This window comes from Caretta caretta, chromosome 2, assembly GCF_965140235.1.
Source record: "Caretta caretta isolate rCarCar2 chromosome 2, rCarCar1.hap1, whole genome shotgun sequence".
Taxonomy (NCBI): domain Eukaryota; kingdom Metazoa; phylum Chordata; order Testudines; family Cheloniidae; genus Caretta; species Caretta caretta.
In genome coordinates this window covers 184,028,418-184,051,263 of record NC_134207.1, presented here as the reverse complement: position 1 = coordinate 184,051,263, position 22,846 = coordinate 184,028,418, and the positions used below count along the sequence as shown (strand labels likewise).

Sequence of the window (22,846 nt, the reverse complement as noted above, 5' to 3'; positions counted from 1 at the left end):
CCACAGGTTGACCGTGCGTGGTGTGAAGAAATACTTCCTTTTGTTTGTTTTAAATATGCTACCTATTAATTTCATTTGGTGACCCCTAGTTCTTGTGTTATGAGAAGGCGTAAACAACACTTCCTTATTTACTTTCTCCCTCACATATTTCCGTAAGTACAGCCATATGACTGACGTTGAATGTGTACAAACCTCTATTAGTTCATCTCTCTGACGAAGGCCCTCTTTAAGTTCATCCATCTTATGCTGTAGAATACTGCACGTGTGTTTCTGCCTTTCCAATTCCTATATTAAACAAATATCAGTTAAGCAGCACATGCTTTGTTGAAGGTTGGACACATACATTTTCAATATAAATTAAAATAAACATGAACATCAGTAAATAATAGTCTTAGCAATTATTTCCTGCCGCAGTTCAGACTCCTTAACAGTTAGAATATACAGTTTCAGGGTTTGAATAGTTTTCCAGTCACTAAGTAGCTAAACCACTAAACCTACTAGCTGGGAATGTGGGCAACCCACCAACAAGGTGTAAGTGCAATGAGCTGGTGAGAAGCTCACCAGATTATTGAATCTGCACAATGCTCTTTTTGTATTATATTTTCTAGCTGGTGTTGAAAAATTTGGGGCCTGGACCTTTGTGAAAAGGAGAAATCTAAGTGACTGACAAAATCATGATTCCCTCCCAACACACACTCTTACACTTACTTCAACAGAACATTCCGGGTCTTAATAATTTTCAATCATGATATGGCTTCTCTGTCATATCTGATTAAAATATAACCTCGCTATTCAAGGTAGCTACTGACCATAAGGCTCTATTTTCATTAAAAATTCAGTCTTGTATAATACAGTTTAATACACAAAATATCAGTACCTTTGACTTCTCTTCATTTTCCCTATAGAACTCTGCCATCTGCTCTTCCCTCTCCTCAATGACATCCTTTAGCGTATCCACTTGATAAATCAAATTGTTTTTCTCATTATCTAGCTGAGCATTGGAAACCATAGCTTTCTTATACTTCTCTTCAACTTCAGATAGAGAATCCTGCACAGATGTTAGAAACGTTAGCATTACTTTAACTGTTTGATGCTTCAGAATAAATGCTACATGTGAACATAATACTCAAGAGCTTACATTTGTTTTGAACTAAAATCATACCAACATTTTAATTTACTAAGTACTGTTTGAGGTCTTTCTTTAGAAATATAAATTAAATTATAGTAAGTTTCTATTATTTAGTTTATAGTGTTAATTGCACTGCAAAATTGTTGCAAATGTATGCAACAAATTACAGAATAACTGTTCACCTGCATTTTTTCCTGCACCACCCCTGGAACTTAGAATCTTACTATTATGTCTAACTTTGGAAGATGTAGGAGCTATTTCCCCCTTAACTATACATTTTCTTTTTTCTGTCAGTTTGTGTCACAGCCACAACATTTGTTCAGTGTTTGCATGTGTAAATGTTTTTAGGAATTCAGTAAAATTACAAAGATAAGAGCTAAAATGATTAACCAAATAAATCACCTAAAAGTATGAAAGAAAATCTCCCAATGATTAAGAGTGATTTTAACTAATAAGTTTATTTTGGCAGGTTAAAAAACCAGATACTTTAACACATCAACACCACCACAATCACTAAAATGTGCTTACTGTTTTATAGCTCAGAACTTAAGTTTTAATATGGCCACAGACATTTTAGTAATCATTCCATGTGGTTTTGGAGAAATCAGTGTTTAAAGAGAAGTTTTTGTGCCTCTAGCTGCTTAGCTCTTTTACCAGTTGTGGCATATGCATCTCATTTACTTTTTGGAGAACTCCACAGTTTTGATTCATATACTTGGTACTAATCTGTCTAAATAAGGTCTTTGGCTGAAGAGAAGGTGCATGTGCACAGTCTGCTATATACCTAGTCAACCACTCTTACCCAATTCTTCTCTGTCCTGAGGGTCAAATCGATCATGTAAACTCAATTTTCAAGCACAGTAGCAAAATGTCAACTATTCACATAATAGAGAAACTATTAGCCTACTTGTATCCTTGAAATATGCAGTGATCTCAATACAAGATAATTTTAAAGTGCAAAATCTCTGTATCATAGAATCATATACATTAGAGGTGGAAAAGACCTGTTAGATCATCAAATCCATCTTCTTGCCAGTGTAGGACTGTTCCCGTACTATACATTCTCTAGCGTTCTGTTGTCTATTTTTCAAAGTCGGAACTGATGGCATTTCCACCAATTCCACTTTCTGAAGGAGACTATTCCATAATCTAACACATTTTAATTATTGAGAAGCTGTTCCTTCTAGCCCAAATCTTCCTTTTCACAATTTCATCTAATTATGTCTACTCATACCTCCTCTTCCAATTTCCAGGATCCAGAAGCCCTGTGCTGGAGAAACACCATATCTCAAGCACCCTTCTCAGAACAAAAACTTCCAAATGCCATTCTGAATTAGAATGACAGTATTCGGAAGAAATTGGTATCTAGGGTCCCAGAATAATCGTGCATGGATAAATTCATAGATTAAATTTGCAGAACATGATGGTTTATGAGCATGATGAAAAAGCATTCATTTGTTCTATGTTTCACCAGAAAATAAAGGATATCTTCAAAGTGGAAGTCATACATATCAGAAAATGGAAAACCATAACAAATAAAAATTACAGGTAAGGAAATGTTTCATGCGTCTCCATACTCTGGAAAGTAGCAAACAGTAACCAGAGATTAAAGTCAGGGTGGGACAAAGAAAAACCAATTAAAATATAGATAAAAGCTTTATAACAACTATATACAAAGGAATTTCTAATTTTAGATTAAGAGTAGCATAAACACAACTTCTGTTGAGGTCACTATGACAATTCTGCAATGAATGGTGAAAGCATTAATTGTTGAAAACTAAGTGTCTGCCTTGCAGATCTCATCAACAGTAGCTCTTATTTCTTCTGCTTATGAAGTGGTTGTTTTTCTAGTTGAGCGTGCATTGAGTCCCTGACAGATACATTTATAAGCCTTAAAGTGTTTTTGTGCCCATGAAAAGAACATTAGTTTTATGTCATTCCTTAGTAAGATCAAATAAAGTTTTATGGCCCTTAGTATTTCCAAAGGATATATAGATGGGGGGTGGGGAGGAGGAAGAGAAGCTTAAATGGAAGTTAAAAGGAACAGACAAGAGTGACATACCTGCAAGCTGCAAGGAAACTTCTGAAAAACACAATAATAGAGGCTCACACAATATGTTTGCCCACCCCTCCACGGCAAAAGAAAAACACAGTAAGACGACCAACAACAAAAAAAAAGTACAAGAGGTGGCTAGAGATAAAGACATTTTAAAAAACTGGAAGTCAAATCCTACTGAGGAAAATACAAAGGATCGAACTCTGGCAAGTCAAGTGTAAAAATATAATTAGGCTGGTAAGAGTATGAAGACCAACTAGCAAAAGACAAAAACTAAGAGCAAAAGTGGTTAAGTGCATCAGAAGCAAGAAGCCCACCAAACTACCAGTGGAATCACAGGATAATTGAGATGCTAAAGGAGCACTCAAGGAAAACAGGCTGAGGAGAAGCAAAATGATTTCTTTGCATCAGTCTTCACTGCAGAGGATGTGAGGAAGGTTCCCACACGTGAGACCTTTTTTTAGGTGACAAATCTGAGGAACTGTCCAAGATTGAGGTATCAATAAAGATGATTTTGGAAAACTGATAAATTAAACAGTAATAAGTCACCAGGACCAGATGTTATTTACAAAAGAGTTCTGAGTAACTCAAATATGAAATCACAGAACTACTAACTGTGGTATGTTACTTATTGCTTAAATCAGATGACTGATGATTAGTCAACATAATGCCGATTTTTAACAAAGGCTTCGAAGGTGATCCTGGCAACTACAGGCCAGGAAGCCTAAACTTCAGTACCCAGGCAAATTGTTTGAAATTATAGTAAAGAATGATCAGAAACAGATTAACACAGTATACTGGGGAAGAGTCAACACGTAAAGGAAAATCATGCCTTGCCAAATCTATTAGAATTCTCTGAGGGTGTCAAATGTGGGGACCAGGGTGATATAATAAATACAGTATACTTGGTCTTTCAGAAAGCCTTTGACAAGGTCCCTCACCAAAGGCTCTTAGCAAAGTAGGCAGTCATGGGGTAAGAGGGAAGGCCCTCTAATGGATCAACAACAGGTTAAAAGATAGGAAACAAAGGGTAGGAACAAATGGTCAGTTTTCACCGTGGAGAGAACTAAATAGCAGGGTCCCCAAAGGATTCGTACTGGGACAAGTGCTGTTCAACATTCATAAATCACCTGGAAAAAGGGGTAAACAGTGAGGTAGCAACATTTGCAGATGACACTAAATTACTCAAGGTAGTTAAAATCCAAATCTGATTACAAAGAGTTACAAAGCGATCTCACAAAATTGGGTGACGGGGCAACAAAATGGCAGATGAAGTTAATTGGTGATAAATGCAAAAGTAATGCACATTGGAAAACATAATCCCAACTATAAATACAAAATGAAGGGATCTAAATTAGCTGTTACCACTCAAGATAGATAAGAGTGATTGCCAACAGTTCTCTGAAAACATCTGCTCAGTGTGCAGCAGCAGTCAAAAAAAGTAACAGAATATGAAGAATAAGAAAGAAAAATATCAAGGTCACTAAATAAATAAATGCTACGCCCATACCTTGAATAATGCATGCTCTTTGGTCACTCCATCTCAAAAGATGGACATTAAAATTGGAAAATAGTACTGAGAAGGGCAACAAAAATGATTAGGGGTACGGAACAGCTTCCATATGAGAAAAGATTCAAAAGACTGGGACTGTTCAGTTTTGAAAAGAAATGCCTAAGAGGGGATATCATAGAGGTCTATAAAATCATGAATGGTGTGGAGAAAGTGAATAGGGAAGCAGAATTTAACCCTTCACATAATACAAGAACCGGGAGTCACACCCATAGAAATTAACAGGCATAAAAGAAACATAAGTACTTCTCCACAAAACATAAAGCCAATCTGTGGAACTCGCAATGAGGGGACGTTGCAAAGGCCAAAAGTATAACTGGCTTCAAAAAAGAATTGGATAAATTCATGGAGGAAAGGTCTATCAGTGGCTATTAGCCAAGATGATTAGGGACGCAATCCCATGCTTTGGGTGTCCCTAAACGTCTGACTGCCAGAAGATGGGACTGGATGACCAGGGATGGATCACCTGATAATTGCTCTGTTCTGTTCATTCCCTCTGAACATCTCGCAGGACCACTGTCAGAAAACAGGATACCAGACTAACTGGACCATTGGTCTGAACCAGTATGTTCTCATGTTAAAGTAGAAAGATATTCTATTGGGGACAAAAAACCACAAATATCTCTGGCAAAACCTGCAAGTACAGGTCTTTAATAAAAGGGGTCCCTTTGTTCACGTATTTTTCTAGTTGAAGTGACTGCTGAAAAAAAGGGAAATTTTCTCATCATGAGGAAAAGGCAGGTGTCCAACAGAAAAAGACTTGGTGAGAGCTTGGAGGACAAAATTCAAATTCCACTGCGCAACAGGTTGATTTTTAGTTTCTGGTGCCTTAGCCCTGGTCTACAGTAGGAGCTGAGGTCGAATTTAGCAGCGTTAAATCAATTTAACCCTGCACCCGTCCACACGACAAAGCCCTTTTTTCAACTTAAAGGGCTCTTAAAATCGATTTCCTTACTTCACCCCTGACAAGGGGATTAGCGCTGAAATCGGCCTTGCGGGGTCGAATTTGGGGTACCGTGGACACAATTAGAGGGTATTGGCCTCCGGAAGCTATCCCAGACTGCTCCATTGTGACCGCTCTGGACAGCACTCTCAACTCAGATGCACCGGCCAGGTAGACAGGAAAAGGTTTGCGAACTTTTGAATTTCCATTTCCTCTTTTGCCAGCATGGGAAGCTGCAGGTGAGTGAAGAGCTCATCAGCAGAGGTAACCATGATGGAGTCCCAGAACTGCAAAAGAGCTCCAGCATGGACTGAACGGGAGGTATGGGATCTGATCGCTGTATGGGGAGAGGAATCCATCCGATCAGAATTCCGTTCCAGTTTTCGAAATGCCAAAACATTCCTCAAAATCTCCCAGGACATGAAGGACAGAGGCCATAACAGGGACCCGAAGCAGTGCTGTGTGGACCTGAGGCAAGCCTACCAGAAAACCAGAGAGGCGAACGGCCGCATGCCATTTTAGGGGGTTCAGCCACCACTACCCTAGTTGTGGTGTTTGACTCCTTCAATGGAGATGGAGGCAACGCGGAACCAGATTTTGGGGACGAGGAAGATGAGGAGGAGGAGGTTGTAGATAGCTCACAGCAAGCAAGCGGAGAAACCGATTTTCCCGACAGCCAGGAACTGTTTCTCACCCTGGACCTGGAGCCAGTACCCCCCGAACCCACCCAAGGCTGCCTCCTGGACCCGCCAGGTGGAGAAGGGACCTCTGGTGAGTGTAACTTTTAAAATACTATACATGGTTTAAAAGCAAGCATGTTTAATAATTAATTTGCCCTGGCATTTGCGCCTCTCCTGGATGTGCTCCCAAAGCCTTTGCAAAAGGTTTCTGGGGAGGGCAGCCTTATTCCATCCACCATGGTAGGACACTTTATCACTCCAGGCCAGTAGCACGTACTAGGGAATCATTGTAGAACAAAGCATTGCAGTGTATGTTTGCTGGCGTTCAAACATCCATTCTTTATCTCTCTGTGTCATCCTCAGAAGAGTGATATCATTCATGGTCACCTGGTTGAAACAGGGTGCTTTTCTTAAGGGGACATTCAGAGGTGCCCGTTCCTGCTGGGCTGTTTGCCTGTGGCTGAACAGAAATGTTCCTCGCTGTTAGCCACGGGGATGGGGGGAGGCAAAATGCGACCTTGGTACGAAAGCACATGTGCTATGTGTGTAATGTTAACACCACAGTTTACCGTGAAAGAATGTACCCATTGTTCTATAAAATGTGTATTTTTAAATACCATTGTCCCTTTTGTTTTCTCTACCATCTGCATGTGTTTCAAGGATCACAGGATCTTCTCCTTCCCAGAGGCTAGTGAAGATTAGAAGGCGAAAAAAACGCACTCGCGATGAAATGTTCTCTGAGCTCATGCTGTCCTCCCACACTGACAGAGCACAGACGAATGCATGGAGGCAGACAACGTCAGAGTGCAGGAAAGCACAAAATGACCGGGAGGAGAGTAAGTGGCGGGCTGAGGAGAGGGCTGAAGCTGAAAGGTGGCGGCAGCGTGATGAGAGGAGGCAGGATTCAATGCTGAGGCTGCTGGAGGATCAAACTGATGTGCTCCAGCATATGGTTGAGCTGCAGGAAAGGCAGCTAGACCACAGACCGCTGCTACAGCCCCTGTGTAACCAACCGCCCTCCTCCCCAAGTTCCATGGCCTCCTCACCCAGATGCCCAAGAACACGGGGGGGGGGGGGGCGGGGGGGCCCTCCAGCCACCCAGCCACTCCACCCCAGAGGATTGCCCACGCAACAGAAGGCTGACATTCAATAAGTTTTAAACTTTTAAAGTGCTGTGTGGCCTTGTCCTTCCCTCCTCCACCACCCCTCCTGGTGCTTCTCTTCTCCACCACCCCTCCTGGGCTACGTTGGTAGTTATCCCCCTATTTGTGTGATGAATTAATAAAAAATGCATGAATGTGAAGCAACAATGACTTTATTGCCTCTGCAAGCGGTGATCAAAGGGAGGAGAGGAGGGTGGTTAGCTTACAGGGAAGTAGAGTGAACAAAGGTGTAGGGGGTTTCATCAAGTAGAAACAAAAACTTCCACACTGTAGCCTGGCCAATCATGAAATTGGTTTTCAAAGCTTCTCTGATGCGCACCGCGCTCTTCTGTGCTCTTCTAACCGCCCTGGTGTCTGGCTGTGCGTAACCAGCGGCCAGGCGATTTGCCTCAACTGCCCACCCCACCATAAACGTCTCCCCCTTACTCTCACAGATATTGTGGAGCGCACAGCAAACCGTAATAACAGTGGGAATATCGCTGAGGTCTAACCGAGTCAGTAAACTGCGCCAGCATGCTTTTAAACGTCCAAATGCACATTTTACCACCATTCTGCACTTGCTCAGCCTGTAGTTGAACAGCTCCTGACTACTGTCCAAGCTGCCTGTGTACAGCTTCATGAGACACGGCATTAAGGGGTAGGCTGGGTCCCCAAGGATAACTATAGGCATTTCAACATCCCCAACAGTTATTTTCTGTTCTGGGAATAAAGTTCCTTCCTGCAGCTTTTGAAACAGACCAGAGTTCCTGAAGATGTGAGCGTCATGTACCCTTCCCGGCCATCCCATGTTGATGTTGGTGAAACATCCCTTGTGATCCACCAGTGCTTGCAGCACCATTGAAAAGTACCCCTTGCGGTTTATTTACTCGCCGGCTTGGTGCTCCGGTGCCAAGATAGGGATATGGATTCCGTCTGTGGCCCCACCACAGTTAGGAAATCCCACTGCAGCAAAGCCATCCACTATGATCTGCACATTTCCCAGGGTCACTACCCTTGATATCAGCAGATCTTTGATTGCGTTGGCTACTTGCATCACAGCAGCCCCCACAGCAGATTTGCCCACTCCAAATTGATTCCCGACTGACCGGTAGATGTCTGGCATTGCAAGCTTCCATAGGGCTATTGCCACTCGCTTCTCAACTGTGAGGGCTGCTCTCATCTTGGTATTCTTGTGCCTCAGGGCAGGGGAAAGCAAGTCACAAAGTTCCATGAAAGTGCCCTTATGCATGCGAAAGTTTCGCAGCCACTGGGAATCGTCCCAGACCTGGAACACTATGCGTCCCACCAGTCTGTGCTTGTTTCCCGGGCCCAGAATCAGCATTCCATGGCATGAACCTGCCCCATTAGCACCATGATGCGCACATTGCCAGGGTCCGTGCTTTGAGAGAAGTCTGTGTCCATGTCCTCATCACTCTTGTCACCGCGCTGATGTCGCCTACTCGCCTGGTTTTGCTTTGTCAGGTTCTTGTGCTGCATATACTGCTGGATAATATGCGTGGTGTTTAATGTGCTCCTAATTGCCAAAGTGATCTGAGCGGGCTCCATGCTTGCCGTGGTATGGCGTCTGCACAGAAAAAAGGCGCGGAACGATTGTCTGCCGTTGCTCTGACGGAGGGAGGGGTGACTGACGACATGGCTTACAGGGTTGGCTTACAGGGAATTAAAATCAACGAAGGGGGTGGCTTTACATCAAGGAGAAACAAAAACAACTGTCACACAGAATGGCCCCCTCAAGGATTGAACTCAAAACCCTGGGTTTAGCAGGCCAATGCTCAACCCACTAAGCTATCCCTCCCTCTGGTATTTCAGGCAGGACTGAATCTCCATTAAAGTTTTCAAGGTGCCCTTGACAGACCTCACCAAAACGATTGTCGGCTGTTGATTTCACGGAGGGAGCGAGGGAGCAAGGGAGCAAGGGAGCAAATGAATACAAAGCACATTTTGTCTATTTCTTGTTTTGATCCACTCCATCTATCTTTTACATCTTTGGCTGGCAGCAGATGGTGCAGTAGGACTGCAAGCCATCCACATCTCCTGGCTACCCCGCAGAAGATGGTGCAATACGACTGCTAGCCATCCTCATCTCCTGCCTGTTCACCATAAGATGGTTCAATAGGACTGCCTGCAGGATTAAAGAGAATGACCTGGTCGAGTCACTCCTAATTTAGTCCCTGTGCCCATATCTGCCCCGGCGCTCCTGACCGACCTTACAGAGGCAGCCAGTAGCACCTCGGACACAATGAGGATGGTTTTCAGGCCTATTGCACCGTCTGCTGCCACAGGGCAATGGGTTGCTGCTGCTGTGTAGCAATGCAGTACCGCGTCTGCCAGCACCCAGGAGACATACGGTGACAGTGAGCTGAGCGGGCTCCATGCTTGCCATGGTATGGCATCTGCACAGGTAACTCAGGAAAAAAGGCGCAAAACAATTGTCTGCTGTTGCTTTCACAGAGGGAGGGAGGGAGGGCCTGATGACGTGTACCCAGAACCACCCGCAACAATGTTTTTTGCCCCATCAGGCATGGGGATCTCAACCCAGAATTCCAATGGGCAGCGGACACTGCGGGAACTGTGGGATAGCTAGCCACAGTGCAACACTCCGGAAGTCGACGCTAGCCTCGGTACTGTGGAAGCACTCTGCCGAGTTAATGCATTTAATGCACTTAGAGCATTGTGTGAGGGGACACACAATCGGCTACATAAAAACGATTTCTAAAAAACCGACTTCTATAAATTTGACCTAATTTCGTAGTGTAGACATACCCTTACAGACTGAGAAAATCTGCAGATAAGAGCTTGAAGAAGTGACTTTTCAGATGAGAGAAAATGGATTGTTTTTGAACAGACACCTGGCTTAAAATAACTGAGGCACGGGCCACTCTGAAAACTGGACAACTGAGAATTAGTATTCCTTCCCTAGTGGCCTAAAAGGCATGTATTGTCCTTTGATCATACCAGGAAAACCATATATTTCACATTCTTTTATATATTCTGAATATGCATAGCTTTCTTGATATAATGAGGAAATCTACTAGTTCTCTGGAGTAATCAGGTGAGACAAGGCTTTAGTTTTGAGGTTCCAACTAGCAAGAGCAGTCTCCATGAGGACTTTGATGAATTAAGTCCTTCATAAGTGGCAGCTCCCAATGGTCTGATTTCAAGACTTACTAAGGCACAGTCCTCCCAAATATTTTAAATTGTACTTTCTCTGTTGGCAACGGTAAAGTTGAAGACACATCCAATGGAAAGAAAAAAAATACACCCATCTTTGAAGGTGGTTGATGCCAATGTCTGGAGTAAGATAAAAGGACCTGTTTGTTGAGTTGATTTGAAAACAATCAAAAAAAGTGTCTGTTTAATTAACCATTTCTGGATGAGAAGCTGAAAAAATGTTAATTCAGTTTCTATTCTCACGGGAACTGAAGGACTTCTTAAGGCTTATTATTATATATATTTTTTGCAAGTAGTGCCTCCCTGCCTGCTGCAATAAGTGAGGGTGGAACCATTGTTTTTTCTATATGTAGAGATATTTTGGAGATGGCACCATTTTTGGAAGGAGACATTACAATATCCCTCTGCACTCTCAGTTTCAAAAGGTGAAATTGAATGAGTTTATATTCGAGATCACAGGACTAAGTGATTTCCCATCTCAGCACAGTAGCCAGCTTGCCTATACCGTTATGCACAAGGAAGGAAACTTGCCACTTGAGTGAGCTATGAAAAGGATAGGATAGCCCAATCAACTTGTTCATACTCTTGTATCGCTAGTTTCATTTGCCAGGAGGAAGTGCAAAAGAACTCAACGTTATATTATGGCTCAATGGACTATGTCTGCACAGAAGATCATCAGAAGTTGCAGGAACTAGAGCGCTGATACTGAATGGGCTTGGAACACTGGAAAAATCAGACTTGATCTTCTGAAATAGATTCTGGGTGGCAAGACCTCTATATCAAGTTGATCACCAGACTCATGTTGTTGAGTTAGTCTGGTGGTCTGAAGAGAGTCCCAGGCTATTTCCCTTGTTGGGGAAATATATCAGTACATCATCCAAATTATATGAGATCTGAAATACTTTGGGAGCTGATGATAATCTGAAAGACATGACTACAAATGGGAAGCAGACCTTGAGATTAACTAAAAACACACAGCCCCCTCCCGAGTCAGTGCTATGGGTTCCATCCAGAAGTTCACCTTCAAGTCCTTGACTGGACAAAACCCACCCTCTTTGGAGGCCACAAAACATCTTAAGAAGAAACTGTTCCCCTTTCTCCAGAGAAGAAACACAGATGATGGCTTCTACAGGCAGCAGGTTCTGTAGAGATATCAGTATCATAGATCTGTTGGTCAGGTTCAGAGATAATACCGACTTGGAAGACTTTTGGAAGGAGACATCGAGAAGTCTATGGGGAAATGGGCTGGAAAATGGAAATAAAAATCTACAGGCAACTCAAAAGAGCTACTGGGGAATAAAGTCACCTCAAATTTTAGCTGGGAATCTAAAGCGAAGAAGCTATGTAAATTAGTCAGGCTGACCTGAGGAGGTCGATGGAGGCAGACTGCACACTTGTAGAGCTAAGTCCAAGAATCAGAAAGCCTGAAAAAGATGGAAGGATTCCTTCAGACTGAGTTGAGGGTAGATGCCACTGGTGGCAGAAGACACACACAACTGAGTTAGACTGGGTGGAACCACAATCTGGACATTTTCTATCCCTTGCACAATTTTTAAAATCTGTATATTTCTCAGCTATCCTAGAAATCTTGAACGATGACCACCACCAGCCTTAGGAACAGGAAAGTGGTGGGCTGGCAGATCATTGCTTCTCCACTACTGGAAAAGCACTTGTGGGAATTGCAAAGCTGGTATGGTCCCCAGGCAGCCCTGAAAGGTGCCCAACAGAAAACTGCTAGGCAGAGATCAAGAAGAAGAAGAAAAAAGTTATTTTCCCTGTTAGGAGGAGGAAGACAGCTACAGAGAACTATTACCTTACAACTGGAGGCAGAGTAAACAGAGAATATGGTGCAGTAGAGAACTTCTCAAGACATTTCCTGAGTCTTGAAAGGGGAAAAAAATGTAGTGCCACTGAGCCAATGCTGGAAGAAGGGCCAAGTAGTAATAGCATATGTCAGGGGATAGGCATTCATAAGAAATAGGCTCAAACTTAAAAAGTTCTTGACTATAGACGCAAAGATTTCCAAATACTTATGAAAATATACTGACTTCATGTTTTGGTTTTCTGAAACTCAGGTCAGCTCTGAGTATGATCATGTCACTGAAAAAAATCCATTATAAAACTATAATCTTGGACTGGTGCTTAACTATCTTAAAATTAGATTCCTTAAGGATTCTTTTAAAATTACAATAGTAATAACAGCAATCCACTTTTTAAATCTAATGTCAGCCAAGCAAAGCATCTAGAAGGTTAATTTCTACTGATAGCTTCTGCTTTATAGTAACTGAAAAGCAATCATATTATCTGCAAATAAAACATTCCTAATAATTCATATCACCACTTATGAGATGGGCACAAGCATGCACAAAGAACTGTATGTTTATTCGCGTTAAACCCATTTTGAAAATATTCTTTTGGGTGTAATGCACAGTTAACAAAAAAGGTATCCTTTTCAAATTGTTAAATGATTAAGGCCTGTGGATGCAAAGTATTTTGCCAAGATCAAGAAAAATAGGGGACTTGTAAAATAATAGATATTTTGACAATTAAATAAGAACTCCATATTTATATTTGAACCTGTAGTTATACAGTCATTACAGAATTTTTGACATCTACATCTACAGTAACACAAGTTCTTAAAGACACATATCCTCCAGCTCTGCCACCATTAAGGAACTTCATAAGACTGCATCAAGGATTCAATAGGCTACAGGGGAAAAAAAAAAAAAAAAAAGTATTTTGACCATTTTACTATGAGGCCCATTAATACACTAACATCAAGGAGATACAAATTATGTACTTCATAACCTCAAACCAGCTGTTCTGATCGCTTATGCACTCATTCTCTGAAAGGGAGATGAGCTAGTGTAGAATAATGAAATGCTGACTTTAAGATGTGTGACTTCCCTTTTATCAGAATATATTACATATTCTCTTTAAATCTCTCCTCAAGAAGGCTACTAAACAAAACAAAATCTCTGTAAAATGCGATTTAGGTAAGGTTAGAATTCCACTTGATCATTAATGAATCAAGATGAAGAGCATCTTCAATGGGTGTACGTGTGTGTGTACAACAGAAATCATTACATTTAAGAGCTCTTCATATTTCAATATTACTAGTCACAAGAAATTTGAATACAGGCATCTGGATAAGAATATGCTGAAAAAGACTATCAAATTCTCCTCTGCATCCAGTTTCTTCTGGGCACAGTAAATGGGAAAGTAATTGTACTTTAAATATTAAGCAACATATTGTTAACTATGACAACGGACTATGACAATGAGAACCTTGTGTATATGAAAGAAAAAGATAGCCAGAGTGCAAACAATGTATACTAAAAAAAATCCACCTCTTTCACTTGATGCTAGTCTATCAATGGGCCATAAAAGCCTCATCTACTCCTGAATCCAATACACACAACAGTGTATTTTTTAAAAATAGTTTTGGATTTTTAACTAACATTAACTAACATTTTCTGAAATTTATAAGTTTAATGCTTCACAATTTTCTTGGTTAAATTATTTTGTTTGTCAGAACTACTACCCATATCTGTCTTTTTTCACACACTGTATGAATTTTTAATGTGTATTTATTTTCTATTAAAATATTAAACCATATATAAGGCTTCAATTAGTTTTCATCTTATTGGCACTTGATATGAAAACTGTAAACGTTTAATGCTATTTTAATTGAGTAATAAATAACTTTGAATCTACAGGGAAATAGTATATTGTAGTAATTTACACATACAAAAAACTTATCCATCCTATGCATTGCAGGTTAAGCACATGCTTCAGAGAAATATTTTTTAAAAATCTAGTTAGTAAAGCTATGTGCAGTTAGTGGAACTGATAAAATCTCCATTATCAACATATGTCCACACAGAATGCATGCTTTGGATGGTGAGCCCTTATACCTTTAGTTCTTTAAGTCCCTGTATGTATCTCCCCTCTACATCTTGTATCTGGTCCTTAAGATCATAGATATCCTGCAGGACATAGGAATGAACCATTGCATAAAAGAGGGAAAATAGTTTACAGTTGAAAATTTTGTGAAGAAAACAGCACTTTATCTTTGCATATTTTTCAATCAAATGCCAAAGAGTGCAAAATAAAGTATACAAAACATATTAAACACACAGAAATTGAAAACAACCCTCAAATCAGTGAAAAATTCTGACTATTTTGTTATGCAACCATTGTTTGAAAACTACTAGTATTAAAAATTACTCAGTCCCATTTCTTAAATCTATCTAATGATTTCTAATGTTTTTAAAATAAAATTTGTTTCAGTACTCAGCTTTCAGTGCCACAAACATTTACATATGTAAGTAGTAACATTGCTATAACATGCACCTATTTTCCCTCACCATCATTAAAATACGTCACATTTTATTTTTCTATGTCAAATAAGCAGAAATCCCATCTCCCTCTCTACCGCCCCATCATATTAAATATAAATCCTCCTGCTTTTTCAAATCAGTAACAGAGTTTACCCGTAATTCACTTAATGAAACATCAGGATCCACCCAACTGCTTGTATCCCCACTTCCTCTTCTGGATGAATTCCCACTCAGAGGAGTTGTACTTGCTGAATTGCGAGATGCCGGCTTAAAAAAAAAGAATAAACTGTATCAGGATTCATACTGTGATATCTTCTGAGGTGATATATCCACTTTGTCCACAAAAGCCTCCAACTCTGTGATATATCTCACATTTCTCATAATAAATTACCTGACAATTAAAACACTGAAAACATACATTTTAAAAATCCTGTTTTATACCTGACTTAAAATTCGGGTTCTATATCATCATACTTTTGACCAAGGTTAATTTCCAGAATCTAGTTTATATCTTGGTCTGCTGGCTCCATATGCTTGCTATGATATACGATCTGTCTTGTTGATGAGATGTTTACAAAACACTTTGGTTGAGGTGATGTGACAGTGAAGAAAAAAACTAGAATAAGTAGCTTATCAATCATCATATTTTTACTTATATCCTACAGAAATTTGAAGTTCTATACTTAAGTACATCTGGAACCATCTCAAAGTTTCCACACTTTTGTAGTCATTTTAATTCCTCTCACACAAGGACTTGGAGCAATGTCTGCAACAGCAGTTAAAAAAATCTGAGTTTTTCCAGTCCTGTCCTCTTCAAATTCAATCTCTCTGCTCAACATTTCCTGACATGTGGGGGTGAACTGTATAAAAAAAATACCTACTTTAGGAAACATTCCCTTCCTATAGGAAATAAAGGGACAGGAACAGAAATGTTATCTAGGCTTTACACAGAGCCTTACAAGTGTCATTTTGCAATTAACACTGTCAAAGTATTAGGATACAAACACTACTAAAACATATGGCATATACACTTTGGAGATATTTCAAAAATTGACTATAATTAAAGCAAGAAAATTGACTTTCAATCTTTTAATAAACAAACATACCCTTGTGTAAATTTCAGGATACGGTTTGTCACACTTCTCTTCCAGCTGGAGAGAGAAAAAAGTGATTATAATTATTCATTTTGTGACTGAACAGCTGTAACACCTTTGTGTTCACCAAGTATAATGAGATGTATGTAATCCACAGGATTACAAAGAATGGTTAACAACCCTCCAAAATTTAAGTGTTTGGCCTAAAATAAAAGTTATTTTAACGGTAGCACTTACAAATAAATTCATGCTTATAATTAAAAATAAAACTTCAGACATTTGAGATAACCTTTCAGGTAAAAGCCTTTGTTAATATTAGAGAACTGAGAACAGAAATTATTTTCAGTATTATAAATCTCAGCACAGCAGTGACTGCTGCGATGCTAAGCAGAATAGCACACACTAACTTTTTTGGAAATCTGGTTTAGATCACAAGTGAAATCAGTTTGCGTGTCTTAATCTAGTCACTAGAAAACACATGTTCATGTCACAATACACCTCACTATTTGGTAGAACTGGCAGTCACATCAAGACAAAATAACTTAGGTTGAAGAAGGCATGATTGAAGAGGGATAACTATTTCCAATAGCTTAGTATTTATTTCAGACAATATTTTAATTAATCGAGCTTGACCAGAAACACACACATCTGCTATAGAAAGTCTAGATGTACTAAACTTGTGTGTGAACCTGTTAATTTTATTACTCAGAGACTTATTTCAACATTTTCTTCAGTCAAAAATCCAAATGAAATGTAAACCTAAAACATTACAAATCCATACATTTTTAATAAGTATAAGTAGCTTCTCAAGAGTAACTTATCCAATAATGGTCTTCAACACAAATATGTAATTCTTTTTGCCCTAAACTAATGGAGAAGCAGTTAAGAGGATTTGGCATCACCTCACAAGCAAAGTTCATACAATTTTGAAGACATCAGTTCTCAATGTCCCACGTTATTTCCTGGTTTCATCTTTAGAGCTGCCACTGCAGCATATGTTACTACCTGAAGCAGATAGCTATGATTAAGACAGTCTACTTATCAATTATCTGACAAGGACTGTCTCAAAGAGTTGTAACTTACAACTTCCTTTTACCAAGATCAACTGTGGACCTGCACTACATTGTTTGAACCCAATCTTCCCTACAGAGTATCAATTAGAAAATTTTAATTGTGTAATTTTTATTGCTACCATAAAAACAAGAATTAAGAATCCATTCACACAACAGCAATTCTAGAAAACGAAAAAATAATGCTATTAACCACTCTCAACACACTGTCACGTCCTTGTACCAGAGAATGCTAGTATCAGTAAAAGTAACTTTATTAGAAAAATTACTAGCTTAAATTTTAATTTGAAACAGAACGCACACTGCAACTGACATCTATCCATGCTCTGAACATACAGCTGCATACAGTGATGGTGAATAACATACATGGTGGTGACAATAGTAATACTGCACTACTGTTTTTCATCTGAACAGAAAAAAATATTTTGCTAGCTTGAAGTGTGGTTTTACTCTTACAAGTTATTGTAAAATTAGTATTGGGGGGACTAGATGTTTATTGTGTCTGAATGATTGGGACAGTCTACTAGAAAAAGGAGGAATTTTTGGAACCAAATTCTTCGCTCAGTTAAATAGGAGTAACTGATGGTAGAATGTGGCCCTGCAACTGGAATTAAGATAATACTGTCAATACATGAAAAGGAATAGATTCCAGTTTACACTCCCATAAGTGTGTGTCCATGGGATGGCTACCAGCACCTCAAACTTTTTTGTTTCTTTTTTGGGGTCACTAAAGCAAGCAGATACTCTTTGAAAAACTCAGCAAATAAGATCTGTGGAACAAGAGGGTGCCAGTTTTGCATAGTAACCTGTTATTTCAGACTAAAACCACAGCTTGCTCTCAAAGGTGTTTAGGCTTATTATATAAAGGACACTCAGACATTGTACATTCCTTACGTATTTTATTGCATGCAGTGTTGCTGTAGCCATGTTGGTCCCAGGATATTAGTGACACAAGATGGATGAGATGTCTTTTACTGGACCAACTTCTATTGGTGAGAGAGGAGTTTTCAAGCTTTCACAAAGCTCTTTTTCATGTATGCATAGCACTCATACAAATGGATGCATAAAGTGGTAATGATTCCAGTACATGATTATACATTATACACAATACAATTAGATTGTTATAAATTCACGTATATCTCATGCAAAGGGCAAAATAATTCTCTGAACCGTGTTAAAAAAAATAGCATTCCAAGACATAAAAGATTTGGTTTTTATTCAGTGCGCATTCTGTTATTTTCTAATAAGAAAACTGGCAGTTAGTTTAAAAAACAAGTATAAAACTCATTCACTACTGAGTAAATTCTACTGTTCTGAGGGTTTTTTTTGTTTTTTTTGTTTTTACTTTTTCAGGCAGTTATTCTTTTTTTCAGTAAAGAAAGAAAACTCATAATTAGTAGCCCGTTGTATTCATTACAATATCATAATATGCATTACACTCACACTATTTAAATCTGGGATACTGACATCGTCCACATCAGAAACAATGCTCCCCCTGCGATTGGAACGACTAAAATAATCAGCTGCAGTTTCACTTTGATCAGAAAAATCAGTTGACTTCAAAGCCAAATTAGAAAAGAAAAAGAAAAAGAAAAAAAGATGAAAAAGGGTAGAATGGAAGACATTTTCACTGAATGAAGACAACAAAAGTCCTTTCCACTATAAGGCACAATTATATTTCAATATAAATCAAATTAAAAATATCAACTACTGCAATTTGCTCTTGGCATTTCTAAAGTTTAATAATGATACAACAATGACTGAATTCCTCTTCTTACTGTTTTTGGTAATTTAAATGTTCCTATTTAAAGATTTACACATGTATATTAGTTTTAAGTGCACAATACCAATATATTTGTTTTTGTCAAGAAAGAATGAGTCTCATATCTACTACTTGTTTCCCTGCGACTATTCAACAGTTTGATTGTATTCTTAAATTATGATTTACAGCATTTCTAAGGCTACTGATGACTTCCACTGAAACAATTAACGTTTATTAATTTTATCTTCCCGTTCCAATTAATTTAAAATGGGTTTTGGCACCAACAGTGTGCAGATACAATGGATAAAGAATGACAATTGCAGTTTAACACTATTTGAGATCCTTTTCCCAATCACAATAAAAAAAGAGCTTTATAACAGTAAAAAGTAAGCTCTCTCATCACAAGAACAGCTCAGAAAACTGATCATTAAGTACAAAATTCACACCAAAGTATCTGCAAAAATAACACAAACAGAGCCTGGTAACAGAACAATCTGTGTATTAGAACAAGTTATAATTATCCACATAATCTGGTGGACAGAGCCCTGCACGGATACAAAATCTATATCCGCAGATGAAGATATCTGTGGATATAAATCCGTATCTGCAAAGCTGCAGGGCTCTACCAGGAACTGCAGTGGAAAAAGCAGCAGCATGTTGGGCCACCACACCCAAAAGCCAGCGCCTTGTGCCAGTAGCTGCTTCAGCATGGCTATACCACCCCCAGCCCCACCCACTGGTGGGCACCAGGCTCACCAGCAGCTGTCCCTGGCAGTACAGCCATGCAGGAGTGCTACCGGAACGGGGCGCTGGCTCCAGGTAGTGGTGGCCCAACGTGCTGCTGCTTTTGCTGCTGTGGTTCCCGGTAGAGCCCTGCAGCTCCACAGATACCGATTGATATCTGCTCAGGGCTCTACTGGTGGATACTGTCCTAACCCAAGTGAAATATTCCTTTAAACTGATAGTATTCATATTAAATGTAGTATGCTCAATGGAAAGTATCCCTTTATTAGGGTGACTAGATAGCAAGTATGAAAAATCGTGACAGTCTGGGGGGTAAATAGGCACCTATATAAGATCCCCAAATATCAGGACTGTCCATATAAAATCGGGACATCTGGCCACTGGACCCTTTATCAAGCGTTCTCTGATGTTTCATCTCAGAGCTGCAGATGTGATTAGAGCTATGAATGTTACACGTGTATAAAAAGTGCTGATATGACCGAAGGTATCTAAATTAAAAAAGAGGTATAAAATACTATTTGATCCAACACGCTTGTTCTCTCTTGGTTTGTCTTCATCCCATTTTCACAATTTTTAAAAATAACCCTTAATAAACAAGTGACCGATATAATCTGACTTCCTTTGTAGTCTGTCTCATTTGCTTTTCTCATTTTATGTTTATGGCCCTTCACATAAAATATTTCTGTCTGAACCCCTATGTAGTCAGTTATTTGTGCTTTGGATATCAGAAGCTGCATTTTAGTCATTGCTACATGGAGGCCTTGATTTTCATGGATTTTAAAAATCCATGTTACTTTTAAAGTTACTTTTAGAATCCATGGCTTCATATCCATGACTTAAACTGTTGGAATTCAATTTGTGAGTAAGTGGGTAGATGATATAACAGTGAACTAATTTCACTGAAATCTGTAAAGTTGAAATCTGGACTGTACAAGAGCTTGAGAAAATAGGAGCTCAGCATTAATATGATCAGAAGGACCAGATAAGTTAACTTTCTGTGAAAAATTTAATGATGATTAAATGTGGTGCTAATTGATGGTCCAAATCAATGCCTGACTGCACACACACAGTGGAAGACCATGCACTGGCTCCAAAAAGTTAGCAATCTAAATATCACAAGAATAGACAAATGGCATGTAATTTCCTAGGTTTTTAAAAAAGCAAACCTTGAAAAAACAAACTATGACATCATACTGACACCCACATTGGTCATCAGCAGGGTTGGAACATTTAGATAAACCGCACAGACCTCTGATAATTCAACTAACAGAGTAAGTGATAGTACTAATAACATGTTATCCTCTAGGTGGACCAGCAGTAGAGGGGGATGAAGAACACACTTTACCAGTGAGTTTCAAAGACCATCCAATACCTTCACCCATCCAGTCCCAGTCTCTCAACCTTGGGCTCCTTATCCAATCTCAGTCTCACCCTCAGATTCCCAATCTCCTTGTCCAGCCAGTCCCAGTCTCCCCATTGGGGCTCATCCAAAAGTCCCAGTCTTCCCCATATCTCAGCTCCTTGCCCAATCTGTCTCCACAGCACCCAGCTCTGTCTTGTCCCACTCTGAGGCTCATTACCACAATCTACTTTATCTCCTCTGGTGTGGCTCTCATTCATGTCCCTTCGCCATATTCAAGTTGGCTCACTTCTTCCTTCATGCTGCCCGGGTTTAGCAGCATGAGCATTGAGAGTACAGGAGAGACAGTCTCCCTGCTTTCTCTTCCTGTGTCCAGCATCACAACAAAACAGCGAGAGCAACAGTGGCACTGAAAGTCCTGCTCATTCCCTGCAGCCCTGTGCTGTAGCATGCTCAGTACAGATGGACTCTTCTGAGAATTTAGCTGCCTCATTGTAACAAGTCTCTACTGAGCACGTGTGAACTAAGATTTTTTCCAAAGGATTATAACTTGGCCAAATTTTGGTGGCTATTCATAGGAACAGAAAGACACTTTTCTGTTACAAAAGCCATCCCCTGGCAAATTTCAAATCCCTACCCCAAACCATGGAGGTTCTAGAGCAGGGGTGGGCAATAATTTTTGCAGGGGGGCCACTCCACGAATTTTGGTAAGTCGTCACAAGCCGCATATTTCTACTATATTAATGGAGGGGGTGTGGGCTCTGGGCAGGAGTTTGGTGCAGGAGGGGGCTCTGGGCTGGTGCAGTGTTAGGGTGCAGAAGAGGGTGCGGGGTCTGGGAGGAAGTCTGGGTGCAGCAGGAGGTTCTAACCTGGGGCAGGGGATTGGGGTGTGGGAGGAGGTGCGAGATGCAGGCTCTGGCAGGGAGGCGCTTACCACAGGTGGCTCCTGTCTGGTGGCGCAGCAGGGTTCAGGCAAGCTGCTTGCATGCTGTGGCCCGACGCCACTCCCGGAAGTGGCTGCTGTTGGCACGTCTCTGCATGCCCCTTGCGGGGAGGGGAGCAGCGGGTCTCTGTGCGCTGCCTGTGCCCACAAGCACCACTCCCGTAGCTCCCATTGGTCAGTTTCCTGCCTATGAGGAGGAAATGCTAGGGGGTGGGGGCAGCACGCAGAGGTGTGCCAGCAACAACCAGTCGCCTCCAGGAGCAGTGTAGGGTCACAACAGGCAGGCAGCCTTCCTGAGTGCCCTGCTGCGCTGCAGGACTTTTAGTGGCCTGGACTCAGAGCTTGTGAGACAGCAGAGGAGACCAGACAGAAATGTTAGTTATGGTGGGCCGGACAGAAATGTTAGACGGGCCGGATCCGGCCCACAGACCGTATTTTGCCAGCCCCTGTTCTAGAGCTTCTCAAGAAAATGTTTTGTTTTTTTTAAATCTGGTAAAACCAGGTGTTTTTCCTTAATCATTCTCTGAAACAACTGAGCCAGTTTTGCTGAAATTTTCAAAAAAATATTCAGCCAGATGCAGATATCTGGCATGGAAAATTTCAGCCAGAAAAGTTAAAATTTGGCAAAGTTATAAGCAACTGAAAACAGGGTCTTATAATGGGAAGTAATGTTTGGCAACCTCAAGTATAAGTGGCTCTACCAGTTCTGCCTATAACTGTATTTCCTTAAAAATTGAATTTGCTCAAAAAGTAATTCAAAAAAACATTCACCCAGTGCAAATAAGGTCAACTGTCTTATCTGAGCTGCATTATAAGAC

At 40.2% G+C, this 22,846-nt stretch overlaps 1 protein-coding gene across 13 annotated transcripts in view; it reads right to left on the bottom strand.

Annotated features, from left to right (window-relative positions):
* The window catches only part of LRRFIP2 (LRR binding FLII interacting protein 2), a 143,128-nt gene that overhangs the window by 30,535 nt on the left and 89,747 nt on the right, over nucleotides 1-22,846 (bottom strand). For 6 of the 13 annotated variants that reach the window (XM_075125648.1, XM_075125650.1, XM_075125649.1 and 3 more), the window contains 6 exons: nucleotides 18,663-18,776; nucleotides 16,162-16,206; nucleotides 15,209-15,322; nucleotides 14,630-14,701; nucleotides 878-1,048; nucleotides 193-285 (listed from right to left, as the gene is read on the bottom strand). In XM_075125648.1, coding sequence (XP_074981749.1) covers nucleotides 193-285; nucleotides 878-1,048; nucleotides 14,630-14,701; nucleotides 15,209-15,322; nucleotides 16,162-16,206; nucleotides 18,663-18,776 — 609 coding nt within the window. The remainder of the gene's footprint in view (nucleotides 1-192; nucleotides 286-877; nucleotides 1,049-14,629; nucleotides 14,702-15,208; nucleotides 15,323-16,161; nucleotides 16,207-18,662; nucleotides 18,777-22,846) is intronic. The other 7 variants (XM_075125652.1, XM_048838993.2, XM_048838995.2 and 4 more) reach the window with 2 other exon arrangements.